Source organism: Rattus norvegicus, chromosome X (genome assembly GCF_021556685.1).
Source record: "Rattus norvegicus strain SHRSP/BbbUtx chromosome X, alternate assembly SHRSP_T2T, whole genome shotgun sequence".
Lineage (NCBI taxonomy): Eukaryota > Metazoa > Chordata > Mammalia > Rodentia > Muridae > Rattus > Rattus norvegicus.
This window is the reverse complement of record NC_141554.1, coordinates 23069276-23085774: the sequence shown is the minus strand read 5'-3', so window position 1 is coordinate 23085774 and position 16499 is coordinate 23069276. Positions and strand designations below refer to the sequence as shown.

Below are 16499 nucleotides of genomic sequence, written 5' to 3'. Positions count from 1 at the left end.
AGTGGATAAAGACTTGAGGTGCCTGGTTCCTTCTTGTCCTCTGGTGCATTTCTCTTGACACAACAAGGTTTTCCTTTCTCCTTGGGCTTTAGTAAATGAAATATCCCTTATCCTTTCCTGTGGTCTCTGCCTCATTCTTTGAGAAGGAGAGATGGGGGAACACAGGAAGTGGTATAAGGTTATCAACACCCAAAGCTTGCTCTCTTTTCCTACCTACCTCCATAGCCACGTCTCAGTAACTCTCCCCTGCTTGTCTGCCTACCAACATTTGGGCTCCCAGGACCTGGCTGTTTTGGGGATATGGGCTTTCCCTGTCCTTCCCTTTGCTGACCATAACCATCCCAAGCATCTTCCCATTCTAGTACTGCAATTTTGGGTTTGTTTTGCTTTTGTACATTAATCATGAATAAAAAAAACCCCAAAGTTCTGTAAATTAAGAGATATGCAAGGTTAAATGGTAGTAAAGGTTCTGTTGTATAAAATGATTTAATATGCTAAAATAGAGTTTTGTTTAACAAATAAGGAATTCTTTCTGAATGGGTACACAAGGAGAACCTGCACAGAAATCTGATACAGGAGAACTTGAGAATCACAACAAGGTCATTGAGCAAAGTTGCCTAAAGTTCCCTAAGGTCAGCATTGCCCCCACCTTCTCAAAGAATGAGGCAGAGACCATAGGAAAGGATAAGGGATATTTCATTTACTAAAGCCCAAGGAGAAAGGAAAACCTTGTTGTGTCAAGAGGAATGCACCAGAGGACAAGAAGGAACCAGGCACCTCAAGTCTTTATCCACTGGGGCTGGGGCATTTATTCACGTGGGACATGAAATCCTCATTGTACTTACACTGACCTGAGCCTCGAGCACAAAAACCGCTCCACTTCCTTAGGCCAAGCAAAGAAGCAATAATTAACCTCCCTGTTATCGCCACGCCAGGTCAACTTCTGTAGTCAGCTAAAGGCTGTCCCGTGAGGCCCAAAAGGACAGGATGCTTGTTTGAGATAGGAGATAGCTCACTGCGTTTATCACCGTGAACTTACCTTTTAGCAGTTGTCAACTTCGGGTCAGGGAGGCACAGCTGGTAGTATTTACCCTCATCTGTTTGCTCTCCATCATTGTGTCACCTGAGGCCCCTACCAGTGGCTCATCTTTAAGTCAGTAGTGATAAGCCTGGCTTATTTTCATCTAGGCAGTGGCAAACGGTTTGAGGAGCAATTGCTGAAATGATAGCTAGCATTTGAAAGTTTAAGCCGCCTCAATGGAGCCCCTGCTGCCTTCCCCTATTCGCTGAGGCAGCGGTTCCCAACCTTCCTAAGGCTGAGACCCTTGAACACTTGTTGTGGTGAGCCCAGCCAATTGCCCTCGTTGCTACTTCATGGCTGTAGTTTTGCTACCGTTGTGAATCCTAATGTAAGTATCTGTGTTTCCAGATGGTGTTAAGTGGCCTCTGTGAAAGGGACATTCGGTCCTGCCCTCTAGGGCTTATGTACATGCAGGGGTCAGGACCCAAAGGTGGAAACTGGTGCCCTGGGGCCTTGCCTACCCCAGCCAACAGGCAGGAGTGCAAGCTCACCTGGAAGAGAGCCCTCAGCCTCAGCTCAGAGAGTTAAGAAGGGGAACAGGGGGAGGCTTTGGCTGTGGTAGTCATTTAATTCTCCCTCTGCTGAGATCAGATACTAGGCAAAAAACAAAAAGCAAAAAAACAAAAAAACAAAATCCACAAACACTTTTTAGCAGGAAAGGTTTATTTGTGTCTGCGGTTCTAGGAGATACAGTCCATTGCAAGAGGGAAGGCATGGTGACAGTGCTGTGAGGTGGTTGGTCACTCTGCACCCCAGATATGAAGCACAGAGTGGATAAGAAGCTGGCCTGGGCCATGGAAGCACAAGATCGGGCCCCACGTGACTCAGTTTCCCCAGCAACGTTCCACCTCTGAAAGAGCTGCCACCTTCCAGAAGAGCGATGCAGGCCGAGAAGCAAGCATTCAAACATGCTCTGACCATGGAGTTCTGCTCCTGCCCGCCCCCCCCCCCCATAGTCTCATGGCCACCTCATAGTGCAAGCAATGCCATTCCAGTTTCAAAGGCACTCATGGTCCTTTAACAGTTCCAATGGTGTTCAGGAGTCCAGATCTCTTCTGAGACTCAAGGCCAGATCTTAACTGTGTGAGCCCCTGTGAAATCAAAGACAGGTTACATCCTTCCAACACAAGATGGCACGCCTGGGGAAAGAGCAAAGGAAGATCAGACCAAAGCAAGACTAAAGCCCAGCGGGGGACACAACAAACCCTGCTGCCACTTCATGCCCATTCATTCTCTGGGAACCCTGGGAACTCTTGGCTCCAGAGTTCTCGCTTAGCCCCGTGCCTCCAGCTCTGCCATCTGGGGCACATGTAGCAACTCTCTTGGGATGGCTCCACTCTGGGCTGATAGCTTGTCTCAGCAGATGGCCTTGGCATGTCCTTGGCATGCCCCCACCTCCTGGGCTCTGTACTGTGAACAAGCCTTTGCCCCAACAGCATTCCAACAGCAGCCTGGGGCCTCCTCTCAGGGAATATGATCCTGCTGCCTGCCACCCTTTGCTACTTAGTCCCAGTGGCTTCACTGACCCTTGACCCAAAGCTCTATTATCCCCAAGCCTTGCAATGTGCTTGCTTGCAAAACCATCACCAGCAGCAGCAGCAGCAGTGGCAGCAGTAAGGGGAGGAGGGGGAGGGGGGGAGGAGGAGGAGGAGGAGGAGGAGGAGGAGGGGGAGGAGGGGGAGGGGGGGAGGAGGAGGAGGAGGAGGAGGAGGAGGAGGAGGAGGAGGAGGAGGAGGTTGCCATATCAGCCTGAGATATCCTATGGTCCCTCAAGACCAAAGCCTTAGTGGTCTCCGTCTACCTTGGTGGTTTAGACAGAGCGCATGGATTTCTGGCATGGTCTCTTTGAGAACCCTCAGTGCCTCTACTTTCCCATACATTTGCACTTTTATAGGCAGCAGCCCTTCAGTGGGCATGGCCTTGACCTCCGGGTGCCACCCCTACTGTGCCAGTGCAGACCACGAGGCTTCCTCCTCTGTATTGGGGCCGCATCCTTTAAAGAGGACAGCTGTGTTTGGTCTGTAAGTTTGGACTCTTCTCTCCCTGACAATCTGCACATTTTCCACACCCTTCTGCTCCACTTGCTGCTCTCTGTCTCTGTAGGACCCGTGTGAGAACACTGAGCAGTAAGCAGGACACAGTCAGAATGCCATCCTGTCTGTAAGCTTCTCCCAACAACCTAAGGAGACTATTACATTTGACTTCTGCCTCACTCATATTCTCAGGGCACAAGCCAAGGGCAGCTAGGGTTTTTGCCAGAAGGTCACACCAATGGCCCCCAGCACGGTTCCCATAGGAGCCTTACTCCCCCTCTGAAATTCCCCAAGCTGGGCCTCTGCCTTCTGGATTTCTCTTGGCCTCCTAGTCTACCCAATCCCCACCAGAATGGCCCATGAAGCTCTTCTTTGAGCACTGCAGACCCCTTTGAGCCCAAAGTTCCAAAGCATTCCATATCCCTCCCTGAGACCAGTTCCAAAGCCCTCCATGCTGCATGGCCAGGATTATCATAGGAATGGCCCCTGTCTAATCTCTTCCTACCTTGGTTACTTGTCTGCTTGCTTAAGAACAAATACCCAGGCTTAAAGGAGGAATGGGAAAGGGTACGGTAAGTCTCACCTTGGTGGAGAAGGTGTGGTAGTCAGAGCAGGAGCCTGAAAAGGGGCAAGAGGCTGTCTGTCGGCATCGCACGTGTGGTCAGGAAGCAGCAGAGCAAGAACAGGAAGTGGTGCTGGGCTAAAGAAAAGAGCCTCAAGGCCAGTCCCCCAGCAACTCACCCCTCCAGTAGGACTCTCCCTCCTCAAGGTTCCAAAGCCAATCAAAAGAGTCCCACCAGCTGGTGACCACCAGTTCAGAGACACCGGTCTCTGGAGGCCACTTTACCTTCAAACTATACTAGAAATTTGGGTGCTGGCAGGCCTCCAAGGCAGGAAAGTGGCATTTCTAATGTCCGGAGCACCTGCTGTAGACAAATGTCTGGATCCCCACAGGGAAGTGCCCTGCCTTTGCAGGGGAAAAGGAGGCTGCTAGGGCCCTCTCCCAGCAGGCAGGGGGCCTTAGTCAGTCCTTTGAAAATCAAGTAAGTAGCTCATCTCTCTCTCTCTAAAGCAATAGCACACATCTCTGTTCTGTTAAGGTCAGTCCAGTCTCTCTCTCTCTCTCTCTCTCTCTCTCTCTCTCTCTCTCTTCTGTTCTTTTTTTTTTTTCCGGAGCTGGGGACTGAACCCAGGGTCTTGCCCGTGCTAGGCAAGCGCTCTACCACTGAGCTAAATCCCCAACCCTAGTCCAGTCTCTTTTAAAGTTACCTTTTCTCAAGAGGGGGCAGGGGAGATGTGTGATGGGGAGGAGCCCAGCCGGGTCCTCTAGATAGTCATCCTGGAGAAGGAGACTCGCATGTGGTGGTTCTGGCCTAGGAGGTGACCATGCAGGTCTACAAGAGCCTGGATGGCCTCCTCTGTGGAGCCCATCCGGATCAGTGCCATCTTGTGGTTCTTGGGGAAGAACCTAAAGGCCTTGACAGCATACCCGTTGCTGGAGAAGAGGTTCTTGAGCTCTTCCTCAGACACCAAGGAGGGTAGGTTGGAGAGGTGCAGGGTGGCTGAGGGCGGAAAGATGTTCTGGAAGTTCTTGGATCCGGGCTTCTTAAAGCGGTGCAGCGGGGAGTTGGCATAGTCCTTGGTGAGGCCCTGGTCCTCCTTGCCCTCCCGGGGCAGCTTCACACTCTGGTGCTTGGACAGCAGGATGCAGAGAGCCTTCCCATACAGCTTGTGCCCATTCAGGTGCCTCAAGGCCAGCTCAGCCTGACTCCCATCTGCCATCTGCACTAGCGCGTTCTCCTTCCTGTTGAACAAGATCTTCACTCGGTGCACATCGCCATAGGCACCAAAGAGAATGAAGAGGCTTCGGGGTGTGACTTTCTCTTGGTTGAGGTTGGCAACCAGGAGGACAGGGCTCCCCACACCCGGGGAGCCTGAGGTGACCATTGAGCCCTCTGCTCCAGGTACTGCTGCTGCTGCTATTTCTGCTGCTCCTACTGCCGCTGCTGCTGTTGATGATGATGATGATGATGATGCCATTGCCACTTCCTGTATGGCTTGGGGGTGCAGGGTCTTAAAAACTTCTGGGTTGGCCAAGCCTGCAGCTTGAGGAATTGCAAAGGTGTGGGGTAACGCAATGCTTGCATAGGGAGAGGCTGAGCTCATGGCAGGTGCAGGGAGAGCTGAGGCCATGTTCTGGACCTGGACCGGAGAGGGCTGACTGTCATCTGAGGGCAGGTCTGGGCGCATGTAGTCGCGGCTCTTGTCGTTGTTGTACTTGACCATGAGGTTGGTGAGCCCGGAGAAGGAAATGCGCAGTGTACAGCAGGCGTCGTAGATGTTCTGCCCATCCAAGAACAGCTTGGCACGCTCGGCACTCATCACGTGGGCATACTGTAACAGCGCCTGGAACCGGTTGTTCTTGGTACAGGTGATGATTTTTAAAACTGTGCCAAACCTGGAGAAGATTTGGTGCAGCACTTCCAAGGTCACTCGGTAAAAGTAGTTCTCCACAAGTATCCTGAGCACAGGGCTCTGCCAGGCCACCACTAACTCCGTGTCCACAGCAGAGGCAGGGGGGGCCAAGGCCACAGTCCCTGCCTGGTAGGAATCCTCAGGTGGCAGGCATGGCTGAGCACCCAACTGGCTGGGGACAGCAGTCTGGCCACTGGCAGCAGCCTGGCCAGGAACAGCCACCAGACTGGAGGCAGTGGCTTCCCTAGAGTCACCCGCCTGACTCAGGGAAATCTCCTGGCTGGGGGAGCTGCTTACCTTGAGCTCCCTGTAGTGGGCGAACTGAATGTGAACGGGCTGCCCACGCAGCACAGGAGGCATCCAGGTGTAGTAGTTGATCATGGTGTTGGCGGACTCCTCTGTGCTCATCTCCACGAAGGCCTGGTTCTTCGCCCTCAGAAACAGTAGGTTGGAGACCTCCCCGAAAGGCAGAGCGAGACAGAGAATCTCTCCTTCGGTGACACAGCTTGGCAGCCTGAGGATGTGGACCAGTCTGGAGGGGTCCCGGGTGCCCCAGCTGTCTCCTTTGAACCTCTTGCTGCCATTTCCTTCAGCTGCGGGGGGCGAGTTTCTGCTCATGACTGCTGCTTGGTTCTGGACAGGACACTGGCAGAGAGAAGACTTCACAGGACCACAGCCCTATAGCAACTGCTGTGTCTAAGGCACCCAGAGTAGAACTGCAGGAGATGGAGTGGAGGGGAGTGAGGAGCCCAGCGCTCCTTGTTGGATACAATGTTGGCCTGATTAAAGTCACATGTCTCCACTACTGGACACTGAGAAGCTCCTCCCACAGTCCTGGGGCCATTTTCAGTCTCTCTGACTTTGTGTGTCTCTCTTGCTCTCTCTGTTTCAGTCTCTGCCTTGGCCTCTGAATCTTTTTTCTGTCTGTCCATGTTCTCAGGCTCTCTAGTCTCTCTTTCCCTCTTTTCCTCCCTTCCTCACTCCCTCTCTCCCTCCCCCCATCTCTTCCTCTCCCTCCCCTACCCCCACCCGTGTTTGTGTGTGTGTGTTTGTGTGTGTGTTTGTGTGTGTGTGTTTGTGTGTGTGTGTTTGTGTGTGTGTGTTTGTGTGTGTGTGTTTGTGTGTGTGTTTGTGTGTGTGTGTGTTTGTGTGTGTGTTTGTGTGTGTGTGTTTGTGTGTGTGTTTGTGTGTGTGTTTGTGTGTGTGTGTTTGTGTGTGTGTGTTTGTGTGTGTGTGTTTGTGTGTGTGTGTTTGTGTGTGTGTGTTTGTGTGTGTGTGTTTGTGTGTGTGTTTGTGTGTGTGTGTTTGTGTGTGTGTTTGTGTGTGTGTGTTTGTGTGTGTGTGTTTGTGTGTGTGTGTTTGTGTGTGTGTTTGTGTGTGTGTGTTTGTGTGTGTGTGTTTGTGTGTGTGTGTACGTCTGTCTCTGTGTGTGTGTGTGTGTTCGTGTGTTTTTCCCATATATGCTGCCTGGGTTCGAGGAACGAACACGCATAGTTTCTCAAGGCTTTGCCTGTTTGCCTGTTAGCTTCTCCATTTAGGCCCAGAAGTTTACAGTTTTTCCCTTGAAAATCTCCCTGCTGCTAAACAGTCTTCATTAAGTAGTGGCATCCTGGGTTTCAACAAGAGGACTGAAGTAGGTACCTGGACACAACCTTTCATTTTTCCTTCCATGTACATCAGCTGTTTAACCACTGGTTGCTAGAATCCTTTTACTTTTGGGTATTGCGTTATTTTGCTAAAAACAAGTCCTGTTTTTGCTGCAGTCTGCAGTTTCTCAGCCAGAGAGAAAGAGATAAAGATGCTAAATTACAGTGTATTACAATGTAGTGGCCACGGCATTCTTCTCAAAGAGGCCTTTGTGCACGGTCCGGAGTGGAGGAGATACCAGTAAGTTCAGGGTAGACTCCATGTTTTAGCTGGAGGAGTTGAGCACTAGGGAGTCGCGGGGTTCGGGAACTGAGCCACAGAAGTACAGGGGGCCCCTCTGCTGAGGATGTATTTACCTGGATCACTTTTAAACCTAGAGTTAAGTTTTGGAATATAGTCTCTGTCTGAAAATGGGAAAGAATGTCATCTGTTGCTAGGCACAACTCTTTGTCCTTCAGTTAACTTGAGCCTCTTGGGTCTTTTGCATCTTTCGGCATGTGGAGAAGAGCTCAGTTCTCGATGGTTCCTACATAGGATCCATGAAAACACCTTTCCTCAGAGCTAGAAAGATCTCCTTGAGAAAAGCACAATGGAGTAGAATTTTCTGTTCTTCAATTTTATAAAGATTACATGTATGACGAGCTAAATACTAAAGTGATGACACTCAGAACTATAGAGACTAGTTTGTGTTTGATCACTGTGGCTAATTTTCAATATCATTCATGGTCCTGGTGGTGAGCACATGAATGCGTTTGCTTTAGGGATCTACAGTCATGTGGTCCCATTGTCAATACCAATTATTTTTGCTTTTTTGTTTGTGTAGTGTTTGTCTTATGACTTACTTTAAGAACATAGATGTTAGGGGAAATGCAAAAATGTAGTAAATGTTCGGAAACTCTTTAGCCCCCTCATAATTTTATTCTGAGTTTAAAAACTAAAATTCTATAAATTTTCGCTGTTATTTTTGTTTGACAACTATTTCTTCTATCTCTCTCTCTCTCTTTTTTTTTCTGCGTCTAATGAGGTGCTCTTACCTGATCCAATGGTTGGGATTTTTCTCTTGGCAAGATTATTTATGCTTGGCTGGAGAAACTCTTCTTTATTGCACAAGGAATTCCTTCATCTCATTTTGCTGTTTCTACATGCAGCATGTTCTATGAACTCCGAAGCATTTGGTCATAGGGGCTTCAGAGACTGTATATGCTGATACTGAAGATTTCAGCTTACATTTGCCAATCTTACCTTTCACATTTCTAGTTAAATATTAAGATTAGAATTCAATTTTTTCCTAGTCCTGCTCCATTTCCACAGTCCCTCCTGGATCTCTGATCTGTCCTTTCACTTTTTATTTCTTTCTGTACTGAGCATGGTCTGTATAACCCACAGGGAATGCACTGATTTAGGTACGTCACAAACATGGCCACAAGTAAGAATTCATGCAGCTCTAATATGCTCAGAGACAGGAAATTGCCAGCCTTTAGAACAAGAAACTGAGTCCCTGAGCATTTTTGGACACAGCAGTGAGTGGAGACTGGAGTTATGCTGGATGCCTGGAATCTTGAACAACTACAGTACACAGCATGTAACATTTGAGATTTCCATCGTGGAGGAAAGGCCTCAGCCCCCCAACTGATGGGAAGGCTGAGGTGGTGAATAGATGAAGAACGGAATGTGGAGGACTGCAAACATTCCCTGTTACTTGCAGCCTGTTGGTTCATGCTCAAGAGCTGCTTGGGCGACAGTGTTCCTTGCCTTTCCTGGATAATTGAAAGGAATGCTTGATGTCAAATGTCCTCAGAGCCTTCTCTCAAATGAAAATTAACTGTCCTGGGAAAAATTTTTTGTCACAGCCTATTCCTAGGTGGAGAACAGGTATTCTCCCTGCCTCAGTCACCTATAGCCACCATGCCCAATCTAAAGAATAAACATTCAAAAGTGACATCCGGGGGAAACAATGTGAGAACACTGTGGCCAGAGAAAGGAAAGAGAGCATGAGGTGAAGGTAGCATCACCAGAGAAACTCTTTTGAAGATCACAGTCCAGGGCTAAGGTTCCTCCTACTGACAGAGATTCAGTCCTCTTAAGTATACATGTCTCTGCCCCTACTACCATGGAGCCATCCATAAACTATTTCCTCATTTTTTTCTAAAGCAAATGAGCTGAACGTACCTGAGCCAATGGTTGGGTTGTTTTTTCTTAGGCATTCATTCAGAGAAACAGGGTGGGCTGAATTACTCCAAATGCTCATAGAGAAGGAAAATATACCCCCATGTACCTACACTTAAACATCCTGGAAATTTGTCACTACTGAATGGATAAAAATTTTAAAACACAAATCTATCTCATAAAAGCTGCTCTGAAAGAGCTCTCTTTTTTAAAAAAAAAAAGATTTATTTATTTATTTCATGTATGAGTACACTGTAGCTGTCTTCAGACACACCAGAAGAGGGCATCAGATCCCATTACAGATGGTTGTGAGCCACCATGTGGTTGTTGGGAATTGAACTCAGGACCTCTGGAAGAGCAGTCAGTGCTCTTAACCACTGAGCCATCTCTCCAGCCCGAAAGAACTATTTTTTTTAGGTGTAAAAGCATTCTGAGTATTTTATTTTTAGTATCCTGTTCAGAAAAAGACCACATAAAAATTAATGTAAAAGGGTGTCCATTGTAATTATATACAACAACATCATACAAACATAAGAGAAATTAAAAAAAAAATCCAACTTTTCTTCTTGGTACAATGCCAGTTCTAATGTATAAAATAGCCCAGGATCTTCCACTTTACAGAATACCACACCAGGTTTGTTGAAAACCTGCTGTACAACTGTTCTCATAAGGATTGCAATGTGTTCTGTAAACTTGGGAGACACCATCCTTTTTGTTTTAGTCACCACGGCAAGATTAAGTTTAAGATCTTTATAGTTTAAATAATCTTCCAAATTTTGTGCTCTTATTTTAATGACTCTAGTTGGTAAGGCAGAAAAAAATCGGAAATTTCATTTGTTAAATAAAAATACATTTTATCAGTTTAAAAATTATTAGACTACTTTTCAATTGAACAGACTTTTTTTTTAGAAATATGACTGATTTCTGTAAATATACTCACATTAGACTAACAGATTTTAAAGGACATTTAATATAATTACTCAAAGTGCTGATCTGAATTTTCATAGCCAAAAGAACCCTAAAAGACAGAAAAAAATAATATAAATCATGAAATTGGATTTCCATAAAGTCAATGAACAAATTAAAGTAAATGGCATCATTCGTAATTTATATATTCTTGTATTCTAAAGATGACTGAACAATCTACAGTGTTGTTCTAGCTTGTGAGTTAGTGAGATGAGTGTCAGGAACATACAGAGTATGCTTTTGGGTACTATCCCTACAAAGTAAGTGATGCACTATTAGTTCTGTTATTTGGGGGTAGACTTAAGAAGGTAAATATGTATATTGGAAAGTGTCTTAACAATGACTACTGTGAGGAGACACCATGACCAAGACTATTTCTAAGAGAAAACATTTATTTGGGGGCTTGCTCACAGTTCCACAGGGTTAGTCAAATATCAGTGGTTAGTATCATGGCGATAAGTAGGCAGGCATGGTACTAGAGAAGTAGCTGAGAGGTTTGCATCCTAATCTTCAGGCGGGGGGGGGGAGGGGAAGGAGGAGGGGATAGAGGGAGAGGGAGAGGGAGAGATCTATTTTAATACCAATATTCTAGTAGCAACACCAATGGAATGACATAAATTGTTCAGTTAAAATGAGACAATCGTTGGCTGGAGAGATGCTCAGCAGTTAAGAGCACCTGCTCTACTTGTGAAGAACTTGGGTTCAATTCCCATCATGTACATGGTGGTTCACATTTGTCCATAATACTAGTTCCAGAACATACACAATGCACAGACATATATGAGAGCAAAACCACTCACACATAAAAAACAAATCAATTTAAAAGTAAAGTAAAAATAATAACCAAACAGGTTAAAATTGGAGCAATCAGAAACAAAGGAAACATGGAGTAAGAAGAAAATGTTTGCCAGTGACTATGATTCACATGAATCAGATTATAACAATGTTCATTTAATATAGACACAGTATTGGTACTCCCAAGAAAACACTAGCATTCAGGGTGGATTATGGAAAAGGTATAATTGGTATATAAGGCACTCACATTCAATATAATGGTTTGGTTTTGTTGTTGGTGGTTTTTTTTTTTTTTATTGTTTTTAAAAGTATGAAGAAAGCCTCACTACAAAGAAAGGTACAACAGATGCATTACTTTCAAATGAAGCAAATGTCAGATTAAGAAATGACTAAAAGGAAAGATAAATGTTATAAAATGACAAAGGGTCAACCATCCAAAAGGACATTATATTGTGCCCCAATGACAGTGCTAAAACATATGAAAGAAATCTAGGAGAATAGCATGAGAAAGTTCACAGTGGTAATGGGCGATCTCAACACTCCTCTGCCAGTAATTGGTAAATCAGGAAGCAGATGACCAGAAGATATACAATCTGAGCATCATTGACAGTCATGTTGATCTACTTGACATGTGTAGTATATACTATATCCAAATACAGTAGGATTCAAGTCTCTCAAGGAAACAACAAACAATTGCAAACATAGTTCATTCTTGGACACAACTAATTTAAAAATAGAACAGAAGCAATAACTAAACTTATTATACCTTATATAATAGTGAAGTGGAAACTTAAGGGTTCTTTGGATAGTCAGTTGTGTTGGATGGTATTTTGCTGGGGCAAACACATGAAGGAGTGTTTTTCTGAAGTGGACACAGGTGAAAGGCTAATGCAGACACATGAAGGAATGATTAGCTGAAGCAGACATAAGTGAAAGGATGTTCCATTAAAGCAAGTACGTGAAAGGGCACATAATGAAAGATTCTTTGCAAATGACATGCATGTGTTGGTCTGACTTATATTGTGTAATTGAGCTCCATTTGTTGAGACTCTGGAGAACGAAATTCGCCAAAAAACTTCTGGTGGTGTGTTGCAGTTTCTTGTTATTTTTTGTAGTCTCAAGGTGATTAATAGAGTGATGTCAGCTGAAACAGACTCAAGTGGAGTTTTACTAAGTCAGACTCACATGCAAGACCTGTGGATGGCATATGATATTTGGAGGGAGTATAAAAAGGACTCAGCAGACAGTGACAGAGGCTGAGCTTCGCTCATTAGTAGAGCTAGCTGTGTGATGTTTGTTGGTCTCCTGTCTTTGCTGAGAAAGTCTCCTGGTGTCCTTCTGAGTCCCTCCTGCTGAATCAAGACAAAGCTGAGGCCTGGCTGTCTCTGCTTGGTAGTGCCACCACTGCTGATTCGCATTTGCTATCTTGACTTTACTGAACTAGACTGTTGGTATATCTGCGAAGTGTTTACTAATGGATCAAGCTGTCCTGATAACCTATAAACTGAACTGCCAATTTCCAGACAACGCAGATGGGAATTGTTTTAAAGAACCATTGCTAAACAGGTCTATTTCCACCACCACCACCACCACCACCACCACCACCACCACCACCACCACCACCACCACCACCACCACCACCACATATCCTTTCTTTTCTACTACCTCTGGTGGCTGATGGGCTAAAGCATTTCAGAACCATTATTAAAAGTAGATTTTGAAAAAAATTACATAATAGTGAATTATTTTCTACCAATAAGGAGGAATTTTAACAAAATGACACCTTTAAATCTTTTACAGAAATTGAGAATCTAAAAACATAGTAATCAAGGAGGAAGAATTTCCATAATAGGCAGGTGAAGGGATAGTAAAGTACTAGCACCAAAATTCTCTGTGTGGCAGTGCAATAATTTCATCGTTAACTTCTTATAAATATTCAGGATAACTTCCAATAAAATTTGAAGTACCATGTACATATGTTAATATATGTCTTAGTTAGGGTTTTAATGCTGTGAACAGGCACCATGACCAAAGCAACTCTTTTAAGAGCAACATTTAATTGGAGCTGACTTACAGGTTCAGAAGTTCAGTCCATTATCATCAAGGCAGGAACATGGCAGCATCCAGGAAGGCATGGTGCAGGAAAAGCTCAGAGTTCTACAGCTTCATCTGAAGGTGCTGTTAACAGAATACTGGCTTCCAGGCAGCTAGGATAAGGGGATTAAGCCATGCCCACAGTGACACACCTACTCCAACAAGGCCACACCTACAAATAGTACCACTCCCTAGGCCAAGCTTATTCAAACCGTGACATTCCACTTCCTGGCTCCCATAGGTTTGTTCAAGCACATGAGTCTATGGGGGCCATACCTAAACAGAGCATAATGCAAAATACATTTAGCCCAACTTCAAAAGTCCCCATAGTCTGTAGCAGTCTCAACAGTATTAAAAGTCCAAAGTTTAAAGTCTTTTCTGAGATTCATCAAATCACTTGACTGTAATCCCCAGGGCAAGACAGGGAAACAACTGGCCAAACTCCAAACTCTGTGTCTCCAAATCTGATTTCAAGGAGGTTTTCAATTCTCCAGCTTCTTTTTCATTTTTGTTAACTGCAACAACTTCTTTCTCCTGGGCTGATTCCATTCCCTGTCACCAGATAGCCCATGGCTCTAGGATCTCAAACATTTTGGGGTCTCCAAGGCAACTTCAATGTTACAGATTCTTGTTTCAATGTCTGGGATCTATGCATAATCTTCTGGACTCCTCCAAAGGACAGGTGTCACTTCTCCAATTCTGCCCTCTGTAGCACTATAAACTCAGGTTGATCTACTCCACTGCTGCTGTTGTTCTTGGTTATCATTCCATGGTACTGGCATCTCTAATACATTGGGATCTTCCACTGCACCTAGGCTATACCAATAGCCTCTCATAGGCTCTTTTCATTGTGCCATACCTCAACTCCTTTGAATGATCGCTTTGGTTCTGAGCTGTCAATTGCAACTGAGGCTACATCTTCATCAATGACCTTACTTTGCCTGTCACAGTGCCAAGTCTTAGCTACTCTTCATGTCTCCTTCATGCCTTCAAAACCATTATGACCTGGGTGACTGTTACACATTACTAAGTTCAGCTGTAGCACGAGGTGCAATGTTGACTATCTCTGGAACACTGTTTCTTTATGGTCTCAGAAAACACTTCCCAGAAGATCTCACCACAGTGATGCTAGTCTCTTCTTAATCTAATTTCTTAGCTCCAGTTAACCTGCACCAATAGTCCCAGTAGTCCCTTCTATTCTTGACTCTAAAGCCAGAGCCACATGTTCTGCTGCTTACAGGAGCTGAAACATGGCCCCCTTGTTCTATTACATTATCACTAGCTTTCTGATTTCTAGCTCCTTCACTGCCTAAGCTTGGCTGCAGATTGAGCTTGAACTTAGACATCGACATGCCTTTCTCCTGGGATTAAAGATGTGTTCCACCACATCTGGATCTAAATTTAGCTAGGTAGGATCTTGCCCCAAAATCCCTTAATCTGTTATCTCCTAGAACATAAGATTATGATCTACTTCACTTCCTGGTGTCCCTTTAATACTTGAAGAATATTTTTTCCTTTCTCAGCTTGCTTTGTTTGTTTAAAATGCTCTTCATAAGACTTAAGCAGAGGTCAAAGTCTATGATGGGCATTTCTGAGATTCCCTTTGTCAATGCAATTAATCTGAGTCTCTTTACCTTAGTCTCAGGCAGAGTTTTCAAAACAGGGCAAAAAGTAGTCACATTCTTCACCAAAATATCATCACATGGGTTGGAGATTTAGCTCAGTGGTAGAGTGCTTGCCTAGCAAGCTCAAGGCCCTGGGTTCGGTCCTCAGCTCTGGAAAAAAAAACAAAAACAAAAAACAAAAAAAAAATATCACATATTGAAATTCTCCACTGAAACCTCTTGGGCCAGGTCCACACAATTAAAATCACTCTCAGTTACAAAGTCTTCCATATTCCTACTAGGATAGTCCATTAAACCCCATTTAAAGACTTTCTCTGCTTTCCAAACCCAAAGTCCCAAAATCCACATTCTTCCAAACAAAAGCCTGTCACAACAATATCCCAATCCCTGGTACCAACTTCTATCTTTTTTTTTTTTCGGAGCTGGGGACCGAACCCAGGGCCTTGCGCTTCCTAGGCAAGCGCTCTACCACTGAGCTAAATCCCCAACCCCCCAACTTCTATCTTAATTAGGGTTTTACTGCTGTGAACAGACACCACATAACCAAGGCAACTCTTATAAGGACAACATTTAACTGGGGCTGGCTTCCAGGTTTAGGGGTTCAGTCCGTTATCATCAAGGCAGGAGCATGGCAGCATCCCTGCAGGAATGGTGCAGGAGGAGCTGAGAGTTCTACATCATCTGAAGACTGCTAGCAGAATACTGTCATCCAGGAAGGCAGGATGAGGGTCTGAAATCCCACACCCACAGTGACACATCACCTCCAACAGGGCCATACCCTCTAACAGTGCCACTCCCTGGGCCAAGCATATACAAATCATCACAGAACATAAACAAAAGCAAATGAGAATGGAATACAAATGTAATCGATTTTAAAAGTAACTAATCACAAATGCAGGTGGCAAAAGCAGAAACAGGAGAGAAGAATGATAAATATCAAGCAAAAATTCCCACTAAAATGAACCACTAATTTCACATATGTATTGAAAATGTGCATGGGGTATAGATGTATTAGCCTATGCATGCATAATGTGGATGACAGATGTTGACCTTGGGTATCTTCATTTACCATTCCCACCTTTACTTTTGAGATGGGATAATCTTTCATTGAGTCTCGACTTCCTCATTTTACCTGGATTGGCTAGCTAGAAAGGCTCTGGGTCCACCTATAGCCACCCATGCTCCCCACCACTAGGACTAGAGCTGTGCATGGTGCTACACCTAGCTTTTACATAGGAGTTTGAGATGCAAACTCAGATCTTTATTCCTGGACAGGAAGCACTTTGCCCATGAGTCATGTTCCCAAGCTCTATTAATTCTTTATGTAAAAATTTTCAAGCATATCCAACACTCTGTGTTGCCATATACAGGGTCATATATTTGAACACTTGGTTGTAGGCATAAATTTTTTTCTAACCCACTTTAATCAGGTTCAACCTCTCCTCTATCCTATCACCCACCAGAGGTAGTGGAAGAGAGAAATTATTATGATACAGGGGAAATAGACCTGTTTAGAAATAGTTCTTTGGGGGCAAGTCCAATCTTCGTTGTCAGGATATCAGTAGTTCAGTCCAGTAGTAAACACCAAATACAAATCAACGGCTGCAGGCCAGTCTA

The 16499-nt window shown here is 45.0% G+C and overlaps 1 protein-coding gene and 1 long non-coding RNA gene across 3 annotated transcripts in view; both read right to left on the bottom strand.

Moving 5' to 3' along the window:
- Nucleotides 1-4431: 4431 nt before the first annotated feature.
- Nucleotides 4432-6314, bottom strand: Smptb (polypyrimidine tract-binding protein). The gene has a single exon (NM_182818.1). The coding sequence runs from the start codon at nt 6205-6207 to the stop codon at nt 4441-4443; it is 1767 nt and encodes a 588-aa protein (NP_877970.1). The 5' UTR covers nt 6208-6314; the 3' UTR covers nt 4432-4440.
- A 6362-nt stretch (nt 6315-12676) lies between these two features.
- The window catches only part of LOC134484129 (uncharacterized), a 143907-nt gene continuing 140084 nt past the window's right edge, over nt 12677-16499 (bottom strand). The window contains exon 4 of one of the 2 annotated variants that reach the window (XR_015646493.1): nt 12677-15032. This is a non-coding gene — a long non-coding RNA (uncharacterized LOC134484129). The remainder of the gene's footprint in view (nt 15033-16499) is intronic. The other variant, XR_015646495.1, reaches the window with a different exon arrangement.

Coding starts and splice junctions, on each gene's coding strand:
- Smptb (NM_182818.1), bottom strand. CDS start 6,207: ATGAGCAGAAACTCGCCCCCCGCAGCTGAAGGAAATGGCAGCAAGAGG.